The sequence below is a fragment of the Corvus moneduloides genome, chromosome 17, assembly GCF_009650955.1.
Source record: "Corvus moneduloides isolate bCorMon1 chromosome 17, bCorMon1.pri, whole genome shotgun sequence".
NCBI classification, from domain to species: Eukaryota; Metazoa; Chordata; class Aves; order Passeriformes; family Corvidae; genus Corvus; species Corvus moneduloides.
Genome location: NC_045492.1, coordinates 12,836,006 through 12,863,945, shown reverse-complemented (window position 1 = coordinate 12,863,945; position 27,940 = coordinate 12,836,006). Strand labels below are relative to the sequence as shown.

Genomic DNA, 27,940 nt, shown 5'->3' with positions numbered 1-27,940 from the left:
TCACTAAGCTTTCATATTCCAGAACATGCCAAAAATCAGCTTTGTGTGAAAAAAATAGCCCAGATGTAAAAATGCTGCAGTTTTGCAGGTCAGATTGCTCCTAATATCAATAACCTACACAAAGAGAAGCTTCACCCAACGCTCTGACTTTTATGACTTTTGCAGGATGAAACCATCACCTGCTAAGGAGGGATTCCAAGGACATTATCCACAGGGAGACCTGGAGCTCATCTATCTAATCCCAAATAAATACTGAGGTGTAAAAACCATTATTCTTTATACCCCTAAAACACAAGAATACAATTGAAGAGACTTGAAAAACCCCAGCCTTATGCTAAATAAAGAAACGAAGAACAAGGTAGGGAACGAAGTCTATTTATTTTTATTAATAGATTGGGATGTCTCAAGCTCCCAGGCACTGAAGGAACAGCTTATTTGGGAAAACAGAAACATCTCCCACTCCATAGGAAAGCTTTGTGCTCTCTGAAAGGATAGAACTTCATGCCAAGAAGGTGCTTGGGCATTAATTTCTTTAATTAATGCTCCAGGATGTTCACACAAAGGCCCAGATATCGACCACTGGGCAGGATATATTTTTAATTGGAAGAGGCTGTGCCAGCTGGGCTATAAAACAAGTACAAGCTGCTAGATAAAATAATGGAGAAGAAAGACTTGGGGGAAAAGTAATGAGGGGAAAAAAGTAATGAGGGGGATAAAAGGAAAGAATCCTCAGTTAAGAGACTTTCCAGGACTTTGGAGCTAAAAAACCATGAAACCTATCATGGGCATCACGAACGCTGCTCAGGGATGCAGGGATCCTGATCCATGGAAATGGCCCTTGGATGCAGGATTATCTGACACGATTCCCATGCCAGTGGAGAGAGCTCAGGTTTTGGAGCTGTAATCACACATCCAAAGGTGCCAGTGGTGGTTACACGGCAGGCACCTGCACTGCACAGGCCACTGTGGATGAGGGGTGCAAGGAATTCAAAAGAAATTGAATTTTCCTCTTCCAGGCAGAAATCAGGGGTGGGATCTGCAGATCCTGGAGATATCATTGCTCTGATGCTGACTCGAGGCAAATACAGCCAACATTTTTGTGTGTAAAATTAAATACTTGAATTGCTTCTGCAAATATTTTTATGCAAAGTAAGTCTCGGGGGTGCTAATTTTGGTTTTGTTTCATTCCTTTTGCCTCTGAGAAACATGAGTGCACGTGGTTAACTGCTCCAAAAGACTGTTGGGGAGCCAAAATGACACATTTGGCTGGTGCAGACATGGAAAAAATCTTCCATCCCCAATTTCCAGGCAGTGTCCAAGTGCCTCTGCACTGCTGGTGATTGTCCCTGGCTGCCCCAGCACTGAGATTCTCTGTGCTGCAGCAGCCAGGCTCTGTCCTGGCCTTTTCCTGAACTCCTGGATGTTCCAGGTCACACCTGGAGCAGCAAAGGCGATGCTGGATATGGAGAAGCGTTAAATGCCAGCTCAGAGAGGGCTGTGATGATGGAATTCTGCCGTGTGAGTGCATCTAAGCCTTTCAGAGAGGTTAATCCCAACTCCTCCTAGTGCTCAAGTTCAGCATTTCCATCAAAGCCCAAACACGGGGCAGAAAGACCCAAAATAAATCAGGTAATTCACTTTTCTCTCAACCCACACTGTTTGCAAAGCTGGGAGAGAAAATGCCCGATTTTATCAGGGCCCTTTTACAACTCCTTTCTGCTGTTCATGTTCAACACACCCGTTTTGTCCTTGCATCTCTCGGCCTCTTTTCCTCCCATACATTGAGCTCCTGATAATTACTCTAATTAGAAACATGCAAAAGCCAACAAACACAACAGAAATATTTTCTTTTTTGAAAACCATGGATAATTCCCTCCCGTATCCATTCGATGCTTCATGAGACTTTTATTTTGCTCCTCTGACATTTTTCTCTTCCTGACAATGCAAACGTTATCTATTGATTAATTTCTATAGCATTTATGGCAAACACATGACATTTGCCATAAAAAGAACTATTTTATTGTCCTACTTAAGGGGGACAGGACAAAATAAAACACTCAGCCAAAAACTTTCTTCATTACATACTAAGGGTGCAATGTTTTAATAGCAAAATAAACAAGAATTTGTTTAAATATTCTCCTCTGCGGGTAACAGCTCCCCATTTCATCATAAAACATGTAAATTATTTAGAAATTAGATCACCACACAGATCGTTATTCCTTGAAAATATTAAAACTGCCTCAGATGCCAGGGTATTCAAAGGACAAGATTGAAAAGAGAAATTATAAAAGGTCAAAAGTGTTTTTCTTTTCTCAATACATAGAGATGTCAAGGTAAAAAAAGCACAAAATTGAGAGGGTCATAAGTGATCTGTGATATTACAGGTTAAACATCATTTAAAAACTCCACATTATAAACCGACTGTCTCTCAAAATCGAGGTGTCCTGCTGCACAGGTGAGATGCTGGCAATGTGCTACTGATTAGTAAAGAAAAAAACAACCAAAGGTTGTTTCCTGGACTCCTCTTTCCCTCAGCTCTCCATAAAATTTGTGCTCTTATGGTGTGACTTCAGCACAGGCCTTCCTGAACTCCCTGATGAACGAAGATATCCATCCAAAGAGCTCCTGTGAGTCCAGGTCTGGTGCCTCCCCAAACTTGACCTGGGAATCGGAAATAAAAGGATATTTAGCACAGGAGGAGGAGGAGGAGGAGGAGAAGGACGAGGAGGACCAGGAGGACCAGGAGGACGAGGAGGAGGATGAGGAGGAGGACGAGGAGGAGGACGAGGAGGAGGATGAGGACGAGGAGGAGGATGAGGACGAGGAGGACGAGGAGGACGAGGAGGACGAGGAGGACGAGGAGGACGAGGAGGACGAGGAGGACGAGGAGGGGCAGGGCAGGGCAAGGCCAGCGCAGGCACGAGGGGACCCCAGCACTGCCTGGGCACCCCTCAGCTCTGCAGCAGGAGCAGCCACCCCCAGCACCCCGTCCTGAGCAGGGCTTTCAGGAGAAACAGGAGAGATTTGTCTGTACCCCACTCCAGAAGAGTCCTCCCTGCAGCACAAGGCTCCCCACGTCTAAATCTGTTCAGTATCCCCCACCCATTTCCACTCGTTGTTAATTCTCTCATTGTCCCACATTTTTCTTCTTGCTTTCTCAATCTTTTTGGGGACAGAGTTCTTCGTTTATGTGCTGCACACAAACCCAGCTTGCTGCCCCACACTGAGGCACCATTCCTGTTTGCAGGAGCCACAAAGAAACCCTGGTGCCTTTTTGAAAATATTACTTTTAGTGGAACGTTTGTAATTAAATTTCCATGGTCAAACATCTCATTAATCTTCAGTGTCTGCTCAGGCAGGTCCCCAAAGGTCCTCCTGGGCTGCATCCTCTGGGTGACATTTGCTGATCATTAAATTTCTCTGCTTCTAATCCCTCCCCCATCACAAAATAAAATAGGAGAAGTTAAAAAAACACCAAAAAACCACCACCACCACGTAAAGTCATGTCCTAATCCCAGGATTTTTCCAGTTTCGGAGGTTATCACTGCATTTCTGTCCCTTTCCTTAAGATCTCTGACTGTTAAATATGGGATTTTCTTTCTGTTTCTACAGCCAGTATAAATAAAAAGCAAGTGGGAATTCCTTGCGCTCCTTTCCACTCCTTTCTTCCCCTTTTAAAAAGAAATGTAGCTTTATTTTCATTGCATTTTAATATGATATGTACCAGTACGTTGCTATAAAGCTTCTTCATTTCATCACATCTTTTTGACAGCTGGGAGAGATCCCCTTCATATTTCTGAATTAAATCCTGTAATAAAATAAATTTAATTTGCTGTAGGAGCACACCATTAAAGCAGGAATTAAACAGCAGCGAAAACAAGATCATTCAAGGCAAAATTTTCATGTCATGAAAATTTCACATTTCACAAAAGAGCAGCACACACATCTCTTTGCAACCATTAAGACATCAAAGACAAGAAAAAAAAGAAACATTAACTCTAGAGAATTTTAACTGTATTCTGAAATGACAAAACCTAAATCCATTAAAAGTGGCAGGGCCAAATAAGCATCACAGGGTCCTGATTTCCAGCACGTTTGGCCTTTTTGCACGTGCAGCAAACACTGCCAAGCTCCAGGTCCTTAAAGGGCAGAACGGGGCCTTAGAAACAAGTCTGGAAATGAAACCTCTTAATTTTGTTTTGTTTGTAACACCCACATTCTCAACAACTTACTGTCTATGGAAGAAGCACCTGGGAGCACAAAGATGTGTGGGACAGCAGAGATGGACGTGGTGGGGACACCTGAGCTGCCCCAGGGGAGCTTTGGCTTGGATTTCAGGAAGAATTGCTTCACCAAAAAGGTTGTCCAGCCCTGGCACAGCTGCCCAGGGCAGTGCTGGAGGCCCCATCCCTGGAGGGATTCAGAAGAACGGGGGTGTGGCCCTTGGGGACGTGGATTAGTTGTGCTGGGTTTGAATTCAGTGCTCTTAAAGGGCTTTTCCAACCTAAAGGATTTTATGGTTCTGTGTTCCATGGCAGGGGTGGAACTGGATGATCTTTAAGGCCCTTTCCAACCCATTCTGTGATTCTCAGATCTCTGCTCTCTTCTCTCCTCTCTGGAGGCAGAAGAAATGATAACAAATTCACTCTAAAATCCCTATTATCCCAAAGCAGATGTTGTGGGCAGCCGTGGGGCTGCCTGCTCCTCATCCATTCGCCTGGGAAGGAAAAGCAGGAGATGCAGAAACCCTGAAAACCCTTCCCACGCTGCAAATTACAACAGGAGACATCCCCAGAAGGGAGTAAAAAGCCACTTTCCCTCAAATCCTCCTGATTCCCAGGTGTCAGCACAAACTCCCAGGTTACTCATCCCTTACTCCAGCCCATGAGAAGGGTGTGGTAGAGTTACCTTGAGTTCCTTGCAGAACTGGGACTCCTGGGGTGTTGCCTTGCTTGCTTTGGGTTTAATGAGCCTCCTGCCCTGGATAATGTTCTCCAATTCTTTTTTTAAAACTAACACAAGGGAAAGAAAATGAGGAATTTCAGCAGCATGAAGAGGTGTCCAAAGGGCTGCAATTGTCTGATTTAGGGCACAAGGAAAATCTAAGAGAATATGGGTCTACAATACATTTATCTAGGAGTATTCACTTCCTGGTTTGAGGTAGAGCTCCTGAAAGAGGCATTTTCTCATGGCAAAAACGTGCTCACATCCCAGCAACTGCAGGATAACGCAGAGGGCGAGAGCGTGGTAAAGCAGCAGCCATAAATCTGACCTTCCCCAGCCTGAGCACTGGCTTAGCCATGGAAATAACGTTCTTCAACCCACATTTCTCTGTAGGAAGCTCTGGGGTCCTTCAAAGAGAAAAGAACAGAAATCTTCCTCTGTGGAACAGTAAGAACTCTCGTCAGCCGGCACTGGGCTGCTTCCCTGGGAGCTCTCCTGCTGGGAAAGGGGGGACAGAGGACACAGCCTGGGCTCTGGGGGCTCCTCTGGCATCTCCCTCCCCTGTGCTCAGGCAGTTCCTGCAGCACCGAGCTCCAGGATGTGCCTTGAACTGGGAAAAGCTGGTTCCCTGGATTTTGGTGCATCTCCTTCCTCTCTGCCCTGGGCACATCAGGAATCCACGGAGGGAAGAGCCCAGTCAGCCTCATCTGGCTCCCCTGAGTCACCTCTTTGGACCTCTCCCCGCAGTTCCTGGGTCTGTGCCCATTTTGCAGCTTTGCCCAGCACTTTGAAAACTGTCCTTAAAATATTCTGTGATTTTGAATTGTCCCTGCAGACCACCAGTGACTGAAGGTAAATACTGTTACATTTAGTCACTTATGTCTCCTAAAAGGTGATTGGAATTTCTTGGAGCAGGGACAAAACACACCAAAGGAGCCTCGAGCTACTCCCAAAGCTGACCCCAGGGCCCCCAAGGGGTGCAGGGGTTTGCCAAACCCAAGCTGAGAGTGACCATCATGGAGATCTGTTATCAAAGGCTGAAACTGGGAATACTGGTCTGCAGTCACAGCCAACACCCATGCACACCTTCAAAACACAGATTTTTATAAATTTCAACAAAATACACATCATTTCCACCCACTCACACGCCTCTATCAGCTCTCAAAGGGTTCAGTCTAAAAGCCACTGAGCTCACAGGTTATGACACCGCTCCATGGGGAGTTGGAAATGCATCTTCCAAAATCCATCTCCCCAAAATCCATCTTACATTTGAACAACCTTGGTCTGTGCTTCCAGATGACTTCACTGGTGCTGGAGTCCCTTCTAGAGAAGGAAACCAGTTTGGTTCCAGGAAGTTCTTGAACTCCAGGAAGTTTTCTCCTGCTGCATTCCCACTCCCAATTCCCAGAGACTGTCACAGCCCTCACTGTGATGGAGCACTTGTGCCACTTAACTTCTGTATTTTATGATAAACTCTATTTACCATGGGCAGTACATATTTTTTACATTTCTAAACCACCTGGACACACTTCAATATCTCTTTTTTTTTTCTAAAATTCTTCACAGCAACATGGCAGGTTAAGCATCACCATGGCAACACTTCACCTCAATGTTTTGAACCTTTAACTCCCTTTATAAACTACAGAGTTGCGGTGAAAACCTGTTCCAAATGACTGCACAGCACATGAAAATCTGTCTCTGAATGTAGAAACCATATTTACATACCATCAACTTCAGCACTGAGGCCCTTCATGGATGCTGGAAGGGAAGAGAGAGGAGAAAAAACATGACAATAAATATCATTTATACAGTCAGGATGGGAGTTTGCATGGAAGTTGAAGGACTTAATTTCTTATTTGTTGATTATTTTCCCCCCTGCCTTCTCTCACCATCAGGAACAGCTTCAAATTCTGTCAGCTCCTGAGGAAACGTGGCCAGCTCGGGCTCGTGTAAGAGGATCTGTTCCACAAGGGCGTGGAGCAAGGTGAACGTCCTCTCCTTCCCCCTCAGCAGAGGCAGCTGCAACAGAGCAGAGCAATGATTGACACACTGGGCTATCATACCTTAAACAAATAAATAAAACACGAAAAAGGAACAGCAGAGATGCTGACAGATCCCAGGTATATTTGGCAAGAATAGAAAACAACGGAATTAAACTTCTCCTTTTCATTTTGCTGTTTCACTCACATTCCCGATTCATATCCCGTGACCTTCCCTGTTCTTTGGTGTCTTCTTATTCCCACAGGTCTTTTTCAACTTCAGGTACTCTAATTGATTGCAAGTGATTTTGGCCCCCCAAAGCAAACACAGTCATTTTTCCTTTCCCCTTAGGATCACTGTGCTGTGTTCACAGAGAGAGCAAAGCTTCTGTGGGCACCCTGTGCCAAGGCCTCCCCACCCTCACAGGGAGGAATTTCACCCCAATAACCCATCTAAACCTCCTCCCTATCAATGGCAAGCCATTCCCCCTTGTCCTGTCTCTCTATCTCTTGGAAATCCTCTCTCTCCATCCTTTCTGTAGCTCCTTCAGGCACTGCAAAGCCACACTGAGGTCACCCCAAAGCTTCTCCTCTCCAGGTGAGCAATCCCAGCTCTCCCAGCCTTTCCTCCCAGCAGAGCTGCTCCATCCCTCTGCTCGTCCTGGAGCCTCCTCTGGGCTCTCCCCAGCAGCTCCAGCTCCTCCCTGTGCTTGGCCCCAGGGCTGGATGAGTTGCACTGGAGTGAAATGAAGCACTCAGAAATTGCTGCAGGGCCACAGGAGAGCAGCCACTGCAGAAGAAATGCCCAGGTCCATCCTCTGAGCACAGGGAAGTGAGAAGGGTCCATTCAACGAAACTGCAAAATGCACTTTATCTAAACTGTGCCTAAGCAGGGCCTGCAGCTCAGACAATTCCTCATGCCAAGGGATTTTAATATCAGGGCAGGCAGAATTTTGATGTTCTACCTCACTAGAGACACAGGGCATTCAGCACCACAAAGCCAGTGCTGCTGCCTGAAATGGGGCAACACAGCTTCTTCTCACAGAATGAAAGAATCCATTGTTAAACAGGACTTGGTTTTTGTGGAACCAAGGGCAGGTGGTAAACTGTTGGCTCCTCGTTAGGAATTACTGCCTCTCTCCACATTCAGAGTTAATATTAATGGCTAACAAACCTTAGAATGTGATGGCTTTAATTACAAGCAAATATGTACTCACTTTGGCCAGAGATGACAATCGGAATCCTTTAGCCAGCTCTTTTCCAGCTTTTTCATTCAGATGGTTCCCCATGGCTAAAATGTACTCCAAGACAGCAACAAACTTTTGGCTGGATTGCAGCTGCTTGCTTGCTTGGATTTTCTGGATTATCAGCTGAAATGCACAAACCTGCGCTCAGATAGATTGAAAATGTGGGCAATCCGTGGCCTTCCCTGTGCCAGCCCTCACTGTCCCCACCTGAAGTCACTCCCTAGCCCAAGGATACCTCCCTATGCAAATCCCTCAGGGATTTTCAGCAAGGACCAGCTCAAACTCCCCTAAGACCAAGCTGTGTTGGCACAGTCACCCCAAAAGGAGCCACATCCTTTCTGGCTGCCAAACCAGCTTCAGCCTCCTGTGCACGAAAAGTGTTTTGCTCTTTGGTTGCCCAAATTTCAGGGATCAGTGGAAGCAGAGTCTGGAGCTCCATCCTTCACCTCCCACCCTTCTCTTTACACCAGCTCAATGCTGTTATCAAAATTCTTAGCACCGTTTCCCCACAAGGAAGAATAATCATTTCCTGTACTCAAACTCAGTATAATTCATTTTTCCCAGGAAAGCCACCTCCCATCTAGGGCTTTAGGCACAAGACGTGATTTTGTTCTCAGTTAGAAAATTTGGGGTTTTTAGGACCACACCTCTTTTCAGCAGTCACCAACACACCAATTTAAAAACAGGGAGAGGAAGAAGCACATGGGAGAGCTGAAGGCTGTTGTTAAAGCATTTACAGCACAGCTCAGGCCAGAGGATGCTGACAGCCAATATTCACATTGTCCCATAGGATTTTAGGTGTGTATTCTGTGGTTTAAGCATAGGTGTTAGTGTGCATAAGAACGTACTTAGACACTAATTAGCTCTTCAGTGACCATTAAATATCCATCAAAGCAAACAGTGCAGAAAATAGCTTCCAAATATTCAATATTTGGCTTAAGTGGAGCACAGCAAAGGTGTAGCTGCAGCAGGCAGGGTCAGGAATCTCTGCATCTCCCCTGTGCTTTCCATCTGTTCCTCTTCTGAGCTTTCCTCACTGTTACTATGGTTTTAATCACAGCCAGACAAAGGACAACAACTTGGTCCTGCAGAACTTTCACGTTCTGTTCTCATTCCCATGCAGAAGGACAGCAAAACCTCTGAAACATTTTCATGGTGTGGAAATCCTTGTTTTGAATCAAAGCATGGGCAAAACCTGGCAGGTAAGGCATGGCTTGGCACAGCAGGATCCAGTCATGAGACTGGCACTGATTTATTTGCATCCCCCACCCTTAGGTCATCCTGGGAAAAGGCAGAGAGGGACTTGAGCTCTGATTCCCAAAAGTTTCAGTCCAGAGCTGTAATCCTTAGAGGGAACAGCTCCTTCAGTCTTCAGGAAATATTAAATCTCTCTGAGATTTGTCAAACAAACTTCCTCCATGTCTTAGATTGATTCGTTCAGCTCATGGGGCAGGAACCTCCCCACAAAGGGAATTGAATTTTAACGGTGAAATTCGCTTCTGTCTTATCACTGCCCAAAGAAGTAGGAAAGCTTAACAGCACCAAAGAAAATTTTGAAGATCTTTTCCTGTTCTTTTCTCCCTCTTTTTTGGAAGTCTATTCTACTGACAGGCCCATTATCTTGAACCTTGGTGGAATAAGGATGATATTAAATGCACGTATGGAAAATAAAGGGAAAAAAACCCAAAATAATCCTCCACAACTACAAATCTTTGAAATCTGCGCTGAGGTGACCTGGGCCTCTCTTATCAAACTGACAGATGTTGATCACAAACACGCCATGAGGGCTCCTCTTACTCACAGGCTCCAGATCTCTGATGCTCTCGGGGAGCTCACGGACACTGAGCAGGAGATCCAACCACTGGCCCAGCTGAGGGATTTTACACATCTGCACAGAATGGAACAGAACAGCAATCAGAACTCACATTTACACCAAAACATGCATTGTTTACAATTTACACCAAAACATACAAACATTTCATTATTTATTGAGCAATTCAGCTGTGCCATTGTTTTCCTAATTTCTGTGTTCGTTTACTCATTTTATTCTGGGTCTAATCCTGTGGGTACACTCTAGCACATACTGCAAATTCACTGTCTGCTCCTAGGGCACACATTCTTAAAATCAATTGCAATCCTTCCTTGTGAGCAAAAATAGTTAAACACATATCATTTTATAGATTTTGGGAATCTAGCTCAGAATAAATCAGCTCCTACTCTGGAGGAAGAGGAGGGAGTGTGACTTGGAGACACAAAGGGATCCATAATTCTCTTTTTATTATCTACCTGTCTCAACTCTTCATCAGAATAATCCTCCTGTGCTGATTCTGGGTGAGATTTTAAACTTAAGTGCTAATCAACAGCTTCTTGTGGTGGTTTTAGCTTGGAGAATGTCCTAAAAATAGGATGTGGTATCTTTTAATGTTGAAACTCCTTACCTCTAACATAAACTGGTCAACCATGTGCAGCTCTGAGCATGACCCCTTGAAGGACAGGTACCTTTCTGCATCTTTTGGTGTGGGCAAATATCTGTGAAGAGAAAAGGAAAATTAGATGTCCTCTTCCTCTTCATTCTGTATTCTGATGAAATTCCATTCCTTGCCCTGGAATTTCCTACATTTTGTGGTTTATGTGTTTCATATTTATCCTTAGTAGGTATTTGAACCAGCTGTGAGATGGAAAGCAAAAGTTTGCAGATAGCTCTGGGTACGTGGAAATGCTGATACGTACACGAGGAAAATAACAGCCAGAATGTTGCCCTGCAGCTGTACAGATAATTTAGAATGACAGAATATTTCAGAAAGGCAAAACCATGAGACAGAGGAGTTCAGGCCCTGATTTGCAAAGAGGTTGGATCCATTTCTTATCTCTGATATCACAGAATAACATGAGCAGGAAGGAACCCACAAGGATCATCCAGTCCATCCTGGCCCTGCACAGACACCCCAGCAACCCCACCCTGGGAGTGTTTCTCTTCTTTACCCTGATTTTCACGGGGTTTTTTACTTGTTTCAATAGTGACAGCACAGAACACAGACCCACAACTTCCTCCCCTCTGCACAAGGTCACAGAATATCCTCCAGGGCTGCAGATTTTTAGAAAATGGATGTCTTCAAATATGCCTTCTCTTGGAAAAACAAACACAGCCCCACAGCTCCCTTCCTTTGGAGATCTTCCTGCCTGTCTGAGCCATCACTGGGGGAATTCGCAGCATTTCTTAAGAAAAATGGAATCGATGTCAGAGCTCACATATGAGGAGTGTAAAGAAGCTGAAATAAGTATTCAGGTCTACTCTCTTTTCTTTCTCTTCAAAAAACCTTCTAAATTTGCAGCAAGAGTGATTAAACATTCATGGCCATAGCAATACATTTCCATTCAAAGTCAGGAAATGTACTCAAAGATGGAAAAAAGCAAATATTTTAGCACGTTAAACACAGGACAAAGAGTAAGATTTATTTTACTGTTGTCAATAATTAATATAACATTTCAATTGAAAAATTGTTGGCTTTGCATTACTCCACCTGTGTTAAAGCAGATTACAATGTAATCCTTTCAGCCCACTTTACCATCAGGAAAAAAAAATGAATTCTCATTTAAAAATAAGTTAGCTGTTGGCAAATGAAAGGGTATTTATTCATCATTAAAAATAGCTTGAGTTTTTAAGCAAATTCACAGAACGTATTTTAAAAGGTGACAGCAAACATCTTCATTTAAGCAGAAGTCTGACACCCCATAAAATTGTTCAGCTGCATTATGCATAGAAAATGGAACTAACAGATTATCTGGAAGGTTTAAAGCTTAAAGCATTAAACAATGGGAGCCCTGAGAAAGGAGGCACACAAACATGGGAATGCACTCCATAAATATCTTTTTACATGAATGCCGCTCTAATGGAATCTGTACAATGAAAAAGACTCCCATTTCTTTAGAAAGAAAGAAAGTTTAGAGAGACATGGAGTGCTTTGTTATTAAGACATGAGGATAAAGAATCATTCAGGGAACCCTGGAGAGGTTTCCATATCAAATTCAGTCCTGAAGTTCCCAATGACATCCCACCACTTCCACTGGATACATGAGCAGGACACTCTGGTCCCCGGTGGCAGCCTTGAAAATGGAACTTTGGGTTTGACTTTAAGTATTTTTTATTCTACAGTAGTAGGATTCAGACATTCTGCCCTGGCTCAGACACTCTGACAGGTATGATTTGCACTGAGAGGAATTTTCCAGCCCTGGACTGTCCTGTTTGAGCTCCTGTTCTGCCCATGGGTCCTCAGTTAGCTGGAGGCCACAGCTCTCAAAGGTCAAATTTTTCACTGCAACTCCCAAATGGAGTGGAAAGGTCTCCAGAAGTGCTGAGTGTCCTCCTTGTGTCGTGACAAATCCACCACAGAGCATTGCACCAGAGCAACGTGGGAGTGGTGAAGCTCAAGAGAATTCCTGTCTGCTCCTTCGATTCTCCACTGCCTTGGGAATCCAAGCCTTCATTTTGAGATGCATCTCAACTGTTTCAGTCACACTCAAACCTCTTGGGGTGGAAAAAGAAACATCTTCCTTTCAGTGCAAGATTTGCCTGTGGATTCCTCAATTTTGGCACTAAGTAACAATCCCAGGGACAGAATCATTGAAGCCACGTACCATCGTTCGAATCCTTGAAAATATATAACACTGAGCAACACAACAATCAACATCCCTTCCACATTCCACTGCTGGGAATATTCCCTCAGCATTATTGCCCTCAAAGAGAGACTTCAAGGAAAAAAATGTGGTATTTCAAGCTCCATTGCCATCATTATTATTATTATTGTCTGATGGCAAAGAGCCCAGATGCCATAAATCAGTGATGCCACAGCAATTCCAGCAGCCTGGAGATCCTGGGCTGAGTCTGCAGCGTCAGGAGTGAATCCTGAGTGGCAGAGTGGGGTCAGTGCTTCCATTTGAACCAAGGTGGGAGCAGGGGATGCCCTGGGAAATGGGGCTGGAGAAATCTCCTTCCTTTTGCCTTTCCAGAAACAGCCTCACGTCACTGGAGAGCACCTCGATGTCCAACTGTTCCCTGCAGTTATTTCCTGCCCAATTCCAGCACTGCAATAAGATATTCCTGTTTTCATTGAGGCTTTAGGGTCAGATTTTGAGCAGCCCCCTCAGTGGGGCCATGCACCTTCCACCAGATCCTAATTCATGTGCACCAGTGTGGGGTTTAACTGGGAGAGCCCTGGGGCAGCAAGGAAACACCCTCCAGAACATAAAAAACATTTAAATACCCAGCATCCTGCCCACGGCCCTTCATCCTCCACAAGCCATCCCACAGAATGACATTAATTCCATGTTCTTCCTGCTCACATCACTTCCCAAGTACAGACATGACCCTGAAGACTTCAAAATTCTGTTTCAGATCAGGATTTTAAGGCCCAAATTAAACAGATTCCATGAGAAGCAGAAGCATCAATTATTTACTTCCTCAGTTTTCTGTCAGTGCCTTCTTTTTCCCAGTTTTCTTTAGCAAAACACCCCTTTTTTTCTCATTTTGAGGCAAGAAACAGTTTCACATCAAGCTTTCACATGTAAAAATGTTTATTAAAATGGCTCAAGTGTTACATGGGAGCTGGGATGTGGAACAGATCCTGCTCTAGGATCCCACTTCTTTCCTTTCTTTCTGCATCTCAAACTATCCAAAAAGATAAAATCCAGTTCCTGTGAATTTCACACACCAATAGTTTGCTCAAATTCCTGAAATCTGTTCAGTTTTGTTCAAGCCACAGAAATCTGCACTCTGCTTGAAACCCCCAAATCTCTGCCACTCAGGCGCACAAATATTCCCAATATCCCATCATCCCATAAAGCTCCTTTAACACTTGTCTGCCTTCCTCCTCTCCAAACCACCTTTCCAAACTCCACATCATTCACAGAAGATTCTGCCTTCTCCAAAAGGTCCCAAAACCAAACAATTCCCCCCAAAGTTACCTTCTCAGTGCTGTAATCTGCTCATCTGTAAGCCCACCACTCTCCTCGTGGATGATGTACAGTTTTTCCTTCAGCTCACTCGGTTTTATACGGAAACTTTTAAGAAAAATGTCTGGAGAAAAAGGATTCTTGGGTTACTTGGAAGGAAATGCTCAAGGGAAGGAAAATCACCAAAATATCTCATCTGAACTTTGCAGATTTTAAAAAGAAATAAGAAAACCCCAACCAAAGAGGAAAAAAAAAAACCCCAAAATATTCAGCAGCTGGTATCCTAAAGCAAAAACTCAGTCTTCATATTTTCTTTAAATTTACATAGCCAGTAGTCAAGGAAAAAGAAATCTGAGGATGATTTTCTGGTCTCTCACTGATACTTGCTCCCTGTGTGGCAGAAATTTCTTTTTTCAACAAGAATCCATTAGAGAACTTAGCTTTTATTTGTATTTTCTCCTATATTGCTCTTCAATTTAGTGTGGAGATCTCTCAGAACTCTCATTTTCCTCTGCTCTTCACAACTCCACTCAAAATCTCCAGAATTTTTAACCTCCTGGCATTTTGGAGCTTCATCCTTTTATTCCTTAATTTAAGGGCCGCGGTTTGCAGCACTTGCAGGAAGATTAATCAGAATTCTCAGGATCAAATTAACTTTTGATCTAAGTCATGTCCATTATAATAAGGATATGCCAAAACTCTCACTGACGAGGATAAGATTAAGAAACGGATGTAGAACGTCCCAGTGAAAAACGTTGTAAGAGGAACAGGATCAAAAGGAGGAATGGTGCAATTTGCAAAGCAAAAGAAAGACATTTCCTCAAAGAAACTGGAATAATTCAGTAGATAAAAGTGCTATTACAAGATTCTTTTATCTGCAACAGCACTTTGCCATCACTCTTCCTTTTAACCCTTCAAATTGTTAGTCAAGGGATGCAATAATTCCAAGTTATCTCCATTTACATTTCCCAATTAAAACTTTACACGCTCTCCAAAATACATTTTTTCTTATTAACATTCATCAAGATGAAATCATTAAAACTTCAGAATTGACTGCCCCAAATTCCTTACACACGGAACACTTCTTAAAAGCATCTCTTGGTTATAGAAATTTTTTGGAAATCCATTTTCGTAACAGAAATCCCACTGCTCTGTGAAGAACAATTACTCCTGCTCCTTTAATATCTTCTCATCAGAGGAATTGAAAAACCTTCACAGTATTTTATTAGGAAGACCAGGACTGGGTGTTGAGCTGCTCCATTAGCTCTGCCAGGCTGTTCTAGGTCAGGCTTTTCGTAGAATCCCACCTGACATATGAGAGCAGAGGGCTCTGTTCAAGAACAGGATCCTGTTCACAGCCTGAGCCCGTGGCCAGGGAGAAGCCAAGAATTCCTGTGGCCTGCCCTGGAGCTGCCCCAAAGGCTCCTCACACCAACCCACCTCCCCCTACAGGGATTTCTTGACCCCAGTGCAGCACAGCAGTCACAGTTCTGCCTCCCAACCGGCTCCTGCTGACTTTGCAGCCCACAAAATTTGAAAAGTCTTTGAAGTTAGAGGCTGAAATTGATTTTGCACATGTCAGGGATGATTTTACACTTCTGCCCCAAGACAGCAGCATCACAGCTCAGTGGCACTTCCAGGTTTTGTAGAAGAGAAGCAGCCTGGGGGTTTGTCTCTACAGCATCAAGGACCACGTTCGGAGCAACTGAGCCATGGGGTCATTTTTTGTAAAGAGAGAAGCACTGAATTAAAAGATGATTTGCACACAGCCTTGATTACTGCCTATGGAATGGCAGAAAGCACAAACAGCAAATGAAGGCAGAGCTCAGCCCAGGCTTCCAGAGAGGAGCACACAGCCCTTGTTATCCACTTACTGAAGTTATGTGCAACTTTCCGATCCAGCAGGATGTGCTGATTCACTGAGGGCTCACTGCCCAAGAGCACTGCCGTGTCCTGGATCTGGAACTGCTCACAGAGCCTGCATACATCTATTTTTCTCTTGCATGGGTCACATGATCCCCAGACAGATTTTTGAATCTAAAAATACAGGAGGGACACTGGGTAAACAAAAAGCCAGAAGAACAGAGGCCCTTTGTTCCATCCAAACCCGGAGAAGGGCATCCAGGTCGTTTCGTGGCACAGCTGGATTTTTATACCTCTCCATGTCATGCAGGCTACAATATTGAGGTTTCTTTCCTTTAACAGCTACCATCAGTTTCATCCTCACCTTGTCACAAGGAACGACATCCCAGTGAAAGGCTTTGGTTCTCTTTGCTGCTGGAGAGAGGCTGCAGGGCTGTGGGAGGGCAGGTGGGGCTGGTGGAACCTCTGCCCTTCCCGTGGGAGGTGGCAGAGCTGCTGCTGCTGCTGCTGCTGCTGGGGCTGCCTCCCCCTCTGCAGCCTTGGCCGGGGGCACTGCAGGCTTGCTCAGGCTGCTGCTTGCAGAGCTCCCACCCAAATGAGGGGTGACCTCTTTCTGCTCATTCAGAGGCACAATAAATTCCTCATAATCAGCTTCGGGGGAGCTGCATCCTTGAGAGCCCTCCTGGGGCAGGGAGGCACCGCTGCCCGGCTGGCAGTGCCTTTCCAGGAGAGACACCCACTCACTCTGCAGCCTGCCAGCAGCCTCTGGCCGGGTGTTCAGGACAGTGAAGGGTATCCGGAACCTGAAATGGAAGAAGGTCGTCTATAAACGCCAGGGAGTGCAAACAACATCCTGCCTAACACAGAGATCCCTGGTTTGAGCACAGCGATGTTCAGCAGCTGCACTTGTCAGAGGAGCCCAGGGCTGCTGGCTCTGACCTCCTCAGAGTTAATTGCTCATGTGTTTGTGGTCGGAGAGCTGAGGTTCTGCCATGTGTTGGCTCTGCAGTGACCTCGTGATCAGTGTGCTACACCTGGCTGGGGTGTAACAGGCACTCAGAACCTGCTCACATCTGTCCCAGCAGCTGAACCAGGCATCTCCTCCCTGGCTCCTGACATGACAACTCCACAAGCTGCTGTGGGCAGGATTTCAGTGGATCAGCTCAGGTCCACTTTGGATTCCTCCAGAAGATCCTCATCAAATCTCTGAAGAGCAATGGGAGGGGTAATCGAAATAATTCTGGTGGCCTCATTTCTCCGGTGTTGTTATTTTACCCAGGACACTGAGACCCTCTGCTGCCTGACCTTGTTTGCAGCAATTCTGCTTTAACAAATTATTAATTACCAACTATACTCACAGATAATGGTGATCTCTGGTGTGCAGGGAGAAGGTGCTGCAGCCACTGTCCCCACTGACACCCACGTTCCCAGCCAAGAGAGGAACTGTGGCTGTGGCAGGGGCTGCAGGCTGGCCCCTGTGCCCCAGCCCAAGGCAGTACAAAGCCAATTCTCCTTCCCGCAGCTGTGCCAAGCACCTGGAGGACAAGGGATGGAGACACAGCTCATTCTTCATTGACTTCTTATTTACACAGCCTGGCCCTTGGTAAAGGGCTTTCTAGTGTCAATAAATCTCCACATTTTTACAGCATCCTCCACGGAACAGTCAAAAATATCAATAGTAAAGCACAAAATCTTTGAGATGTTCTTGTTTGAGAGTTTCTTGTTCTCATCTGACACTTTAAAAAAGTGTGACATAAAATCTGAACAGCCCAGTGAGAGCTAAAACTAAAATCTGACCATCAATTAAAAATCATCCAAGTCCTGTTAATTTTTTAGCTATGCTCTGTCCCTCCTTCTCCATTTACTCCTCTTGTTTATTTGGGACAGTGCATCTTTGGGACTCTGAGCTTTTAAAGGAATCCACTGTGACTGAGCAGTGCATGGTGTGACAAGGCTTCAGAGTTTCTGTGCCCTCCACGTTTCACTCCACCAAGCCATAAACAAATCATCAAATTTAGTTCCCAATCATACAGTCCAATATCCCTCTCTCTTGGAAATCCTGTTACTCCATGGGAACTCATCCTGGGCTCCCTCATTCCCAGGAATGGCAGGAAAGGGTCAAAGTATTCTACTCATTAGGGCTTCCAGCAGAAGTGACTGTGGAAAAATTTGGGGGAAAGCTCTTTAAATTATAATTAACCCTGGAAGAAATTGCCTGAGCATACAGAGCTTCCATTCCAGCAGAATCCTCTGCTTCAGCCTCTCCTCTGGAATTCTGCCCTGCTGTTTATAACAAAGGCCCAACAACAGGCTGGGCTTTACTGTATGTGGGTTTTATTCTTATTTAAGCATTTGCCTTCTCATTTTTCTGGAGGTTTCTCCCTTTCTTTATCATTCTGGCAGTTCTATCAAACCTCTCTTTCCCTCCACTCTCTCTTCAAGGTGTGGCTGGTTGATTAAGGCGTTCTATGAGGAATTTAAATAAGTTTAGCTGCTCCAGAACAAATTAAACATAAAATATAAATTGCATCTATTCCCACACAAACAGTCAAGGTGATAAGAATTGCTTAATGGAGCTGGCAGTTATATTGATCTCTCTCTTCAAGGCAGGGACTTATGGTTTAATCAGATCTCCAGATGCTTCCACCATCACTTACTTTGCCAAAAAAAAAAGGAGAAAGAGAGAGGATTAATATCAAGAAGAAAACAACAAGGGCTTTGCTTCACAAGATAATAAAAATCAATTTTTGTTTGTTAACAAACCTGTTCAGTGTTGTGAGGTAAAAAATCCTGGAGACACTTGAGGACAGTGTTTACAAGACATACAGTGGTAGCCTTCTAAAGGCAATTAAAATCATTTTCTGTGAACTGTGAAGTCTTTTGAGATAATTGCCTTGTGCAGATAATTACAATGTGAATTTTTTTTCATTAGGTTTTGCTAGACAGAAGTTTTTTTCCTCTCTCTTTCTCTCTTTTGATGGTGTAAGAAATTTCCAGGTGTTTTAGGAGCTGTCTCAGGGAAGGGTGGTTTGTTTGCAGAATAGGGAGCAAACATGGAAAACCATTGCATGACTGAGAATGGAGGGAAAAGTCAAGAGGGAAACAAATTCCCAGCAGCAAAATTCTTCTGAGCACCGTCCCCATTAGAGATTTGTGTTGCCAATGCTCCCAGCAGGCTCCACGTAACACCACAGCTTTGGTTTTGTGGGTGCCACTACTGCACTGACAGCTCCCTGCAATGCATCTACCTTTACACTTTAAAAAGAAACTAAAGAATTAACTTATTATCAGCACATTCAAATCTCAATGCATCTATCAGAAATTTTAACAAAAGCCAGAGTTCATACTTCACCCATTTAGTGGAGGTTGAAGTGCTCTGCTGCAAATCCAGCAGCCCTTCGTGGATCACATCACATTCTGCAGGTCCCCCAGAGCAGGACTCCGCTGGTCTCTTGTAAGAATTGCTCTGTATGACTCTGCTCAGCAGGTAGATTATCTGGATAATAAGAGGCAGCAGAGAAAAAATACTTTCCATGTTCATTGCCTTCAATAACAAACACATCAATAGTTGGATTTTACAAGTACAAAGCCACAGTCAATAGGTAAAATAAACCAACATAAAATAACTCCGGTCTTTCTATGATGTTAAACTACTTAACTGCAATTTGGTTTTATGCCCACAATTCTAAACCTGTCAGTGGAAGGAGAATATAATTTTATTCTGGAGGGGTTACTGTAAAACACAACTTTTTTCATTCATATACAAAGCAGCCCAGGACACAGTTTCTGTCCAGCTCAGTTCAAGCCCAAGCAGCACTCGATTGATTCAGCTGAAAATCTCAGACAATGGTCAAAGATAAACCACTGGGTCTTTTCTCAGCATGAGGACGATCCTCATTCATCCTTAAAACTGAGCATTTTAAGAAATATCTTATACGGAGAACAAAAAGTGCTTAGAAAGTTCCAATTAGGATTCAGCTGTGCACATCAGCACTTTTGTTTGCTTGTTTCAACACTCCCAGAGCGGTTCCATCCCAGGTGTGGCTGCAGAACTGCCCCCACTCTCCTATCTCATCTCGAGCTGCCTTTACACCCCAGTCCTATGAACTGTGCCAAAATCATGAGGCCAAACTTCCTCCTGAGCTCACATTCCCTTTGTTCCGTGTCCGAACACCCACGGAATACAGACATCCCTCCCTCCCTGCCTGCACAATGCCCAGCAATGCCTGGGGCCTGCTGGGTGCCACCACCCCACCAGCTGGGATTTATGGCAATGTCTGGGGTTTTTTCACAAACCCACCTTCCTCTTGTCATCAAGGGACACAGCCTCCAGCTCGTAATCCTGCCTCCCGTGGAACATGATGCTGAAGCGCCTCCTCTCAGCGTCCTCACAGCCTTTGACTTGGGAGAAAGGGAACTGTTTCTTAATAATTCCTTTCTCAATGTTAAAAACGATCCTGGTGTTGAAATCCAGCTGCAATAGAAAATTCTTCATCACTTGAGGCCATCTTTGTTGAAAGGCAAAGGCAGCATCCCAGTATTACCACGTGAAGGCATTTAGATAAAAGACCAGAATAAATAGAATTCAAAAATGACATTCCACCATCAAGATACTGCCCAATGTTTGTTTTAGTCACAAGGCAAACAGATATTCCTTGGAAGCTGTGTTTCCACTTCTCTTTTGATGAATATGCATCAATTTATCACTCTGAAATATTACTTCTTTTGAAATTCTCCTTGTCTCACAAAAGCCAGCACAGAAACTTCCCCTTCAGCACAGAATAATGGCAGGACCACCTCATCAGAGATTGAATTCCTCCCTCCTTCGATCTCTGCCCCAGCACTGAAATGCCGTGAAGGTGTTTAGAACAGTTCTAAGTTAAGAACTTGTACGTGCAGACCACACAACCAAATGCCCACACTGTGGCCTTTCCCTCTGTCCTGTCTATGGCAGGAAGCCTCCAAAGCAGAACTTTTCTCGTGATTATCTCTGACTTTTGAAGGCTGCTGGTAATTGGAGGATTGAAATTAAGCTAATCCGGATTCCCAGACTGATAACTTCCACATCTACTACACCTCTCTCCATCTTTCCACTTTATGTCTAAACAAATAATCTTTTCATTCAAAAAGTGGTGAATATTGATGGAATTAAGGAGATTATATTTTGCACAGTTAAGACACAGTAGATAAAAACCACCCTGTAGCATGCATGACTTGGACTTACTCATTATCAAATTTTGTCCAAACTACAAGAAGCTTTAGTGAAATCCGTGAAAAAAACCCATGAAACCTTTGTCCCTGACTTCATGGAAGCAGGAAATCACCATCAGGTGTTGTCAACACAAGTTTGCTTTAATATATTTTTATACACTGCACCAAAAGTGAGGATTTTTAAAGGTACCTGCAAAATTCGTTTCTGCCAGCGGTAGTGTTTGTATTTGTAGATAATGAAGTTAAATTGTGACCCAGTTAGCAAATCCTGTGGATCCTGGAAAACAGAACAGAGATCAGCCACACATCGCACACTGGGATAACGTTTGGCCACCCAAATCCAGCCGTTCTCAGGTGAAATCTCTCTCTGTGAACAGAAACAGCACCGGAGGTTTTGCAGGAGAATTCCACATGGAGATAGATGGAAGCATCCTCCTGACCTTTGTTAATCATGTTAATGAGGATGGGGAGAGAGACTATTCACAAGGGCATGGATTTACAGGACAAGGGAGAATGGCTTCACACTGACGCAGAGCAGGTTTGGATTAAATATGAGAAAGAAATTCTTTACTATGAGGGTGGTGAGGCCCTGGAAAAGAGAAGCTGTGGATTCCCCATCCCTGGAAATGTTCCAGGCCAGGCTGGATGGGAACACTGGAGCAACCTGGGATAGTGGGAGGTGCAGGGAGGTGGAACAAGATGAGCTTTTAGGTCCCTTCCAACACAAACCATCCCATGATTCTGCAATTCTGCCCCACATTTATTGACCCAGTATTTGATGCAGCACTCAGAATAACAACCCTTGTGTGGATTTGAACTCCTTCATCCAGGTAATGCCACCAGTGCAGCTGCAGCATTTCCATGGAATATCCATCACACAGGACATCACCAGCAGCACCAGCCAGTCATACCTGTCCTGTCTGGTTATGAACGGGGCTGTCTGTGATTCCCAGGCTGTGGTTGTATCCTTGACAGCAATCCAGACACGCTCCTCATCTCAGCAGGGCTTTCCAGAACCTCTGACTATATTACAAAATAGATCAAAGGAGTGGCCTTACCTTTTCAGCATACACCTCCTTCTGTGCCAAATGCAGAGCTCCTTCAATGCTCACTTCTTTATTTTTCACCATATTCATAATTTTGAGGATTTTTTCCTGGCTTAACTGGCAAAAAAAAAAAAAAAAGTCAATCAAATGTTTTTGGAGACTGGTTTTTCATCTGGCTGTGGAGGATACAGAGTGCTCGTGACACAGCCACGGTAGGTGCTGTAAAATTACAATTTCATTCATATTTTATGTCCTACTGACAACCTGCCCAGCAAATATAATCGCCCTTTGAAACGTGGTGAAAGTCCACAAGATATCAAATATACAGGGGTTTTTACAACTTTAGAAGATGTGGTGGTAATATCTGGAGATAGAACTGCCAGGGGGAAACCTTTCTGAGTTAGAAACCCTGGCAAGAAGTGAAAACATCAATTTTGCATGGGAGCCTGTCTAATCCTGAGTGTAAAGTCCTGCATACAAGACAACATGAAAGAAAAATCAGGAGCATTTGAAATTTTCCGGGTGAAGAGGGGGCAAACTGCTGTTGGTAGGAGGAGGTGCAGCTGCCAGGGGGACTTAGTGAAGCACATTAAAAGCCAGCGTTGCACTTCCCCTTTCTCTCCCCAAAAACAGGAGGTTGAACTGCCAGTAAACTCAGACACAAATGTCTGTCACTCCCGAGTGCAGCAGGTGTGGCTGCAGTGGCAAACAGGAATCGAGCAAAGCAGAAAGGTGAGGGGAGGCACCAGGGATGCAGAGCTGCCGCTGTCACGGCACTGGCAAGGCACAGCCACGGGCTTTGCAGAGCAATAAACAACTTCCTTTGAGACAGACCACAGAGTCCCCGCGTGTGACATCCATCCCTCAACAGCAGCAGAGCTGGGAATCCGGGAGGAGCCTGGAGGTTTTACAGGCAGAGCTCAGGAAGTTGGAAATTTTTATCCAGACTCCGTTAGCTCCAAGATCCAGCGTTCCCTGTGCCCTGAGAATGGCTTCACCACCGGGACAGATCTGCCAGAGGGAAATCTTGCTTTGCAAGCATTCTTTTCAAACTCTCCAGGTGGATATCCAGGTGCAGAGCCCAGCCCAGGCTGTGCAGGAGCGAGGGAAGGGCAGGAGGGTTGGGAAGGGGCCTCTCCTGCAGCTGGAGATGCTGAGGACCTGCCCAGCTTTTCCTACACCCACCACTCTCCACAGAGAGAGCAGCTCCTCTGCTGAACACCCCAGCAATGCAGCACAAGGCCCTCTCAGAGTCACACAGGATCACTGAGGCTGGAAAAAATCTTCCCAACCCTTGTGTCCAACCTGTGATTGATCCCCCCCACGCCCAGTCCTTCCTTGGACACCCCAACCCCCCGGACACCTGGCACAGCTGATGTGCCCCATAAAAACAACCAGTCCCACCACAGAGGTCCAGCAAACCCACAGATTCCCCTTTTCCAAGCCACACTACACCCAACACTCATTATTTTACCAAATTTCTGACATCTCAGCCAGTTTCTGGGGGACACACACTCTGCACGTTTTTACAGCCTCCAAATAAAACCGACAGCAAAAGAAATATTTTGTTTTTAAAGCCCTGGAATTTTCAATGCTAATATAAAGGTAACTTATGGCACAGCTCCCAGCTGCAAGCAGAAATGGGAACAGTGAGGAAAGGGGAAAAGCAGCCTGATAATTCATTCACAGAAGGTTCCTACAATGACCTCCCCACTCGCTGCTGGAATTTTAAATGGCCACATATTCACACCTCACATGCATTGGGCAGGATTGGATCTTAACAAGACAATTCCCCACTGAACAGGCTCTGTGTGAGTAAACAAGAATATGGATATATCTGAATTGAAAAACACCGTTACCCTAAGGCTAAGCTCTGCCAGCTCCAAACTGCAAGATCCTATTTATTCAGGATAGCAGCTCCTGAGATGAAGTTGGAAAGTATTTTTGCCTGTTAGGCCTTTTTGTATGGAGAAAGGTTCAAAGACTTTTTGCAGCATGATGACAATTTTAATTTCATTTTTTCAAATTTAATTTTTTAAGATTTTTTTTCTTAAAAAAAAAAATTGCAGAAAGGGAGACATTCAACTTAATATTCAACTCTTCCCCCTTCTTACCTTCACCAAAGTCTCTTTTAGACTCAAATGAATTTCTGCCCAAGACATGAAAGCAACAGGGAAAATGTCTTAATTTGCTTAATAATGGATGAGGAAAAAGGTGTTTACAAAAGAGAAACAAATCATTCTGTGTATTTAAATTCAGGAAGGTTTATTAGGAAGTCAGACTGACAGAGAATCCATTCCCAAGAAGCACACAAAAGGCACTGCTTGGGGCAGGTTGTTTTTAACAGCACCTTGTTGTTTTCACCTCTCTTAACTCTCTGCACATTTGTAAGCAGGAGGGGAACATTTCCAAAGCCAAGAGAGGCAAAAAAGGGCATTTTTCAGCTCATGAGAACTGTCAGAATTATTTGTCAGAAACCTGTCTGGCTCACTTAGGTTGTTGACAGTCACATGTTTCATGGTATTTTTACTTGCAAACAAGACTCCAGTATCAGATCCTGACCTTTATCACTTTGTACCTCGGGGGCTTTTCTCTCAGCATGACAGAATTTTTGTAATGTGTTTGTTTTGGTTATATTTTTCTTAAAAAGAAGCAAAATTTGTCATATTATCCACCAAAATGCCACTAAGCCAGTCTGTGTTACACTGCCTAATAAAATGTGACTGGAGCAACCAAACTGAATGTTTTATACAAGACTGAATAACAAAACTTAGAAAAAAATTAAATTCTTCCATTATAAAGCCAGCACTTTAAGGAAATACATGAGATTGTGTTAATAATGCACTCACTCACCTGCCAGGTTAAAGCAGCTTGTTTAAAACAGATTAAATTTCCATCACCCACCCCAAATTCAGTAGAGCCACACAAGTGATTTGAGAGAATTCACAATTGAAGGAAGAGCATGGGGCTCCAGACATTCTCTGGAAGGAGAGGCTTTTACATTTTTGGCCTGGTACAAAATGTGTTTCGTGGGGAGAGAGGAGATTTCTGGCTCATTCTGGGGCAGCTGCCAACGCTGCCCTGCACATGACCCCTCCCAGGCCTTCCTGCCTCTCCCCATCTCCCCAGCACAGGCTCACAGGAGGCCCTAAAAGGACCCTCTAGAGGGTTTTGCATGGAGTCTCCACACTGTGGAAATATAGGAAAAATAGGATTCAGGTAGGATGGTCCAGGGAATAAGAAGAAGCTGAGCAAAAGCCACATCACCCGAGTCACTCTTGAGCAGGGCAGAGGGAAGCACACAGGACGTGGGGCACTGCTCAAGGATAAAAGGCCAAATGTGTTCCTCTGCTCTTCTTCCTGACTCTCACCCTGCAATAAACACTGGCTCACTCCCCCAGAGGGTCACAGGATGGCTCTGACTCCTGTGCAGCCACCTGAGCTCCCTGGGCTTCTCCAGGGGACAATCCACCCCTGCAGACCTGTCTTGTTACCTGAGAACCCTTTCCCTGCACTGCCTGCAGAGGAATTGGAGCTATGTGGCTTTTGCTCAGCTTCTTCTTATTCCTTGGACCATCCTACCTGAATCCTAACAATATGACAGCAATCCAATGCAAAAATGCTCCTGGGATCTGTGCACACGCATCCATGGAGACACAGAGCAGGACATGGGGCTCCACAGCCCCACACATGACCACAGCTGTCACAAACACCGGCATGACTGGGTGAGACATCATTTCAGGCTCACCCAGGAGGAGATCACAGCTCATCTGCCCCCAGCTCTATCATTTCCTGAAACAACAAAGCCCAGTCATACAGAAATCCTGCTCCCTGCACCAAAGAGGAGCAAATTTGATGCAGTTCTAGTCAAGCTTTTCACTGTTAAGCATTCCTTACACTTGTCCCGATTAAAGATTAAACATCCTCATCTGCTCCCTGCAGGGAGCAAGAGACAGCAGCTCCTGGGTGTGCAGGATCCAGAGGGAAGGTGAGACTGGGAGGGCTTGTTCCAAATTCTCTGCCCTCCACAGCAGCATCTCCCTCCTGGCACTTCCATGCTCCAAGGATAAGGGGCTCAGCCCAAGAGGAAAGGATCAGGTAAGGGTTAATTGTGGCTTTACAGAACTCTCATTAATTTGGGGGCATAAATCTGACTGAACTTCACTCTGCCTGCATGCTGAACGTGTCATTTAAGTGTTTAAAACCAGACACAATCTGGATTGCCTTAAAGCTCCAGCTTGGTGTTATCAACTTCCATCTCCTAATTTATTCACTTCCACCAAGTTTGAACTTGGCCCAAAACGTGCTGAGTGCTCCCATACATTTCCAAGGGGGTGGTTGTCTCCTAGGACTGGGGTATCTGAAAGGCCTTCACTTTTAATTTACGTGAAATATCAATCCAGGTGACTGATGTGGTGTTTTTGTGTGGCAATACCATCTTTTGTAGCCAGACCTAGAGACAGACCAATATTATTTGTCAAACAGAGCTGCTATTCATCAAATAAATTATCCATCTGTAATAATGTTTTGCATTATTTCTTCAGATCCATATCTGGCTGAATAGTATCTGTCAACATTTATTCAAAGAAGAAGGTATTCATCAAACAGGAGCTTGATTTCCTTGAAAATACTGCAAATTCTGCCACTTCCAGAAGGAGCTGGAGGAGCCCAAAGATATTTTATTGTAATTTATTTCTTATTGGTATAAAGGTATGGAGTGATTGTTTATAACATAAAAAATCTCAAAGAACTATTCTCAAAAAATATGAAGATATAAACTGGTGCCCAGTGACATGTCCATAGCACAGCTACAATACCAACAATTTTAACTATTCTCAGTACTGAAAACATCACCATATTGAGGAACCTCAAAGCCTTGACATTTCTTAAAATTCCCCTCTGAAAAACTGACACTTTCTAGGTCTCACATGAGGCAAACACTTCAGATTTTCCCTCAGTTACCAGCATGGACCCTCCTGCTCCAACAGCTCTGAGAACTCATCAGGAAATGGCACTTGGAAAGTAATTTCATTGTGGAAACTCAGGATAAATTGAGTGGTGCTGCTTGCACAGGAGACTGACTTTGTTCTGTTCACTGTTTCATCAGTGATCTGCTCAAGGACTGGAGATTATGTTCATTAAATTTGCAGATTTTGACGGGCAGGTGGAAAGAACAGCGAGGGGGCTTCAAATTCCAAACAACTTTGACAAATGAGAGCAGCAATAATCTATAATTCAGCAAGCAGGTGGGGAAAAAAAATCAGGATGTTCAGCAGGAACTGCCAGCTTCACAAGCACTGGCTGAAGAACACATTTTTTTGCAGAAAAAGCCCAGAAGTTTGAGCAGCTTGCACAACGACAGCAGTTCCCAACACGGTGCTGCTGCAATAAAAGGGAATTTCCCTCGGGGAGATTCCAGGCAGCAGCAAAACACAGAGTGCTCAGCACTGAGGAAGGATTCGGCTGGAACAGGGCAGGACGTTTTCCATGCCTCCAGAAAAGAGTTGGAGGAGTCCAGCTCAGGACAATGAGAGCAATCAGAGCTTTGGGAAAACGGGATTTACAAGGGAAGGGAGGAAGGACTGGGATTTCAGAGCCTGGGGAAGGCTGGGGCAGGTTCATAAACAGCTGCTGCCAAAAGGGAAGGAGCAGGCGGCTCCCTGTGTGGTGGGGTAAGGAGAAATACGGGATAAATTACAGC

At 44.5% G+C, this 27,940-nt stretch overlaps 1 protein-coding gene across 2 annotated transcripts in view; it reads right to left on the bottom strand.

The window, feature by feature from the left end:
- Positions 1 to 2,073: 2,073 nt before the first annotated feature.
- Positions 2,074 to 27,940, bottom strand: part of LOC116452672 (formin-F-like) — a 29,542-nt gene continuing 3,675 nt past the window's right edge. The window contains exons 2-17 of one of the 2 annotated variants that reach the window (XM_032127328.1): positions 22,252 to 22,356; positions 21,384 to 21,470; positions 20,283 to 20,456; positions 19,330 to 19,478; positions 17,341 to 17,517; positions 16,347 to 16,785; positions 15,994 to 16,156; positions 14,132 to 14,243; positions 10,609 to 10,699; positions 9,972 to 10,058; positions 8,141 to 8,308; positions 6,834 to 6,963; positions 6,670 to 6,702; positions 4,909 to 5,012; positions 3,725 to 3,808; positions 2,074 to 2,661 (exon numbers count right to left, since the gene is read on the bottom strand). In XM_032127328.1, the coding sequence (XP_031983219.1) occupies positions 2,557 to 2,661; positions 3,725 to 3,808; positions 4,909 to 5,012; positions 6,670 to 6,702; positions 6,834 to 6,963; positions 8,141 to 8,308; positions 9,972 to 10,058; positions 10,609 to 10,699; positions 14,132 to 14,243; positions 15,994 to 16,156; positions 16,347 to 16,785; positions 17,341 to 17,517; positions 19,330 to 19,478; positions 20,283 to 20,456; positions 21,384 to 21,470; positions 22,252 to 22,356 (2,208 nt within the window). In that variant the 3' untranslated portion in view covers positions 2,074 to 2,556. The remainder of the gene's footprint in view (positions 2,662 to 3,724; positions 3,809 to 4,908; positions 5,013 to 6,669; positions 6,703 to 6,833; positions 6,964 to 8,140; positions 8,309 to 9,971; positions 10,059 to 10,608; positions 10,700 to 14,131; positions 14,244 to 15,993; positions 16,157 to 16,346; positions 16,786 to 17,340; positions 17,518 to 19,329; positions 19,479 to 20,282; positions 20,457 to 21,383; positions 21,471 to 22,251; positions 22,357 to 27,940) is intronic. The other variant, XM_032127329.1, reaches the window with a different exon arrangement.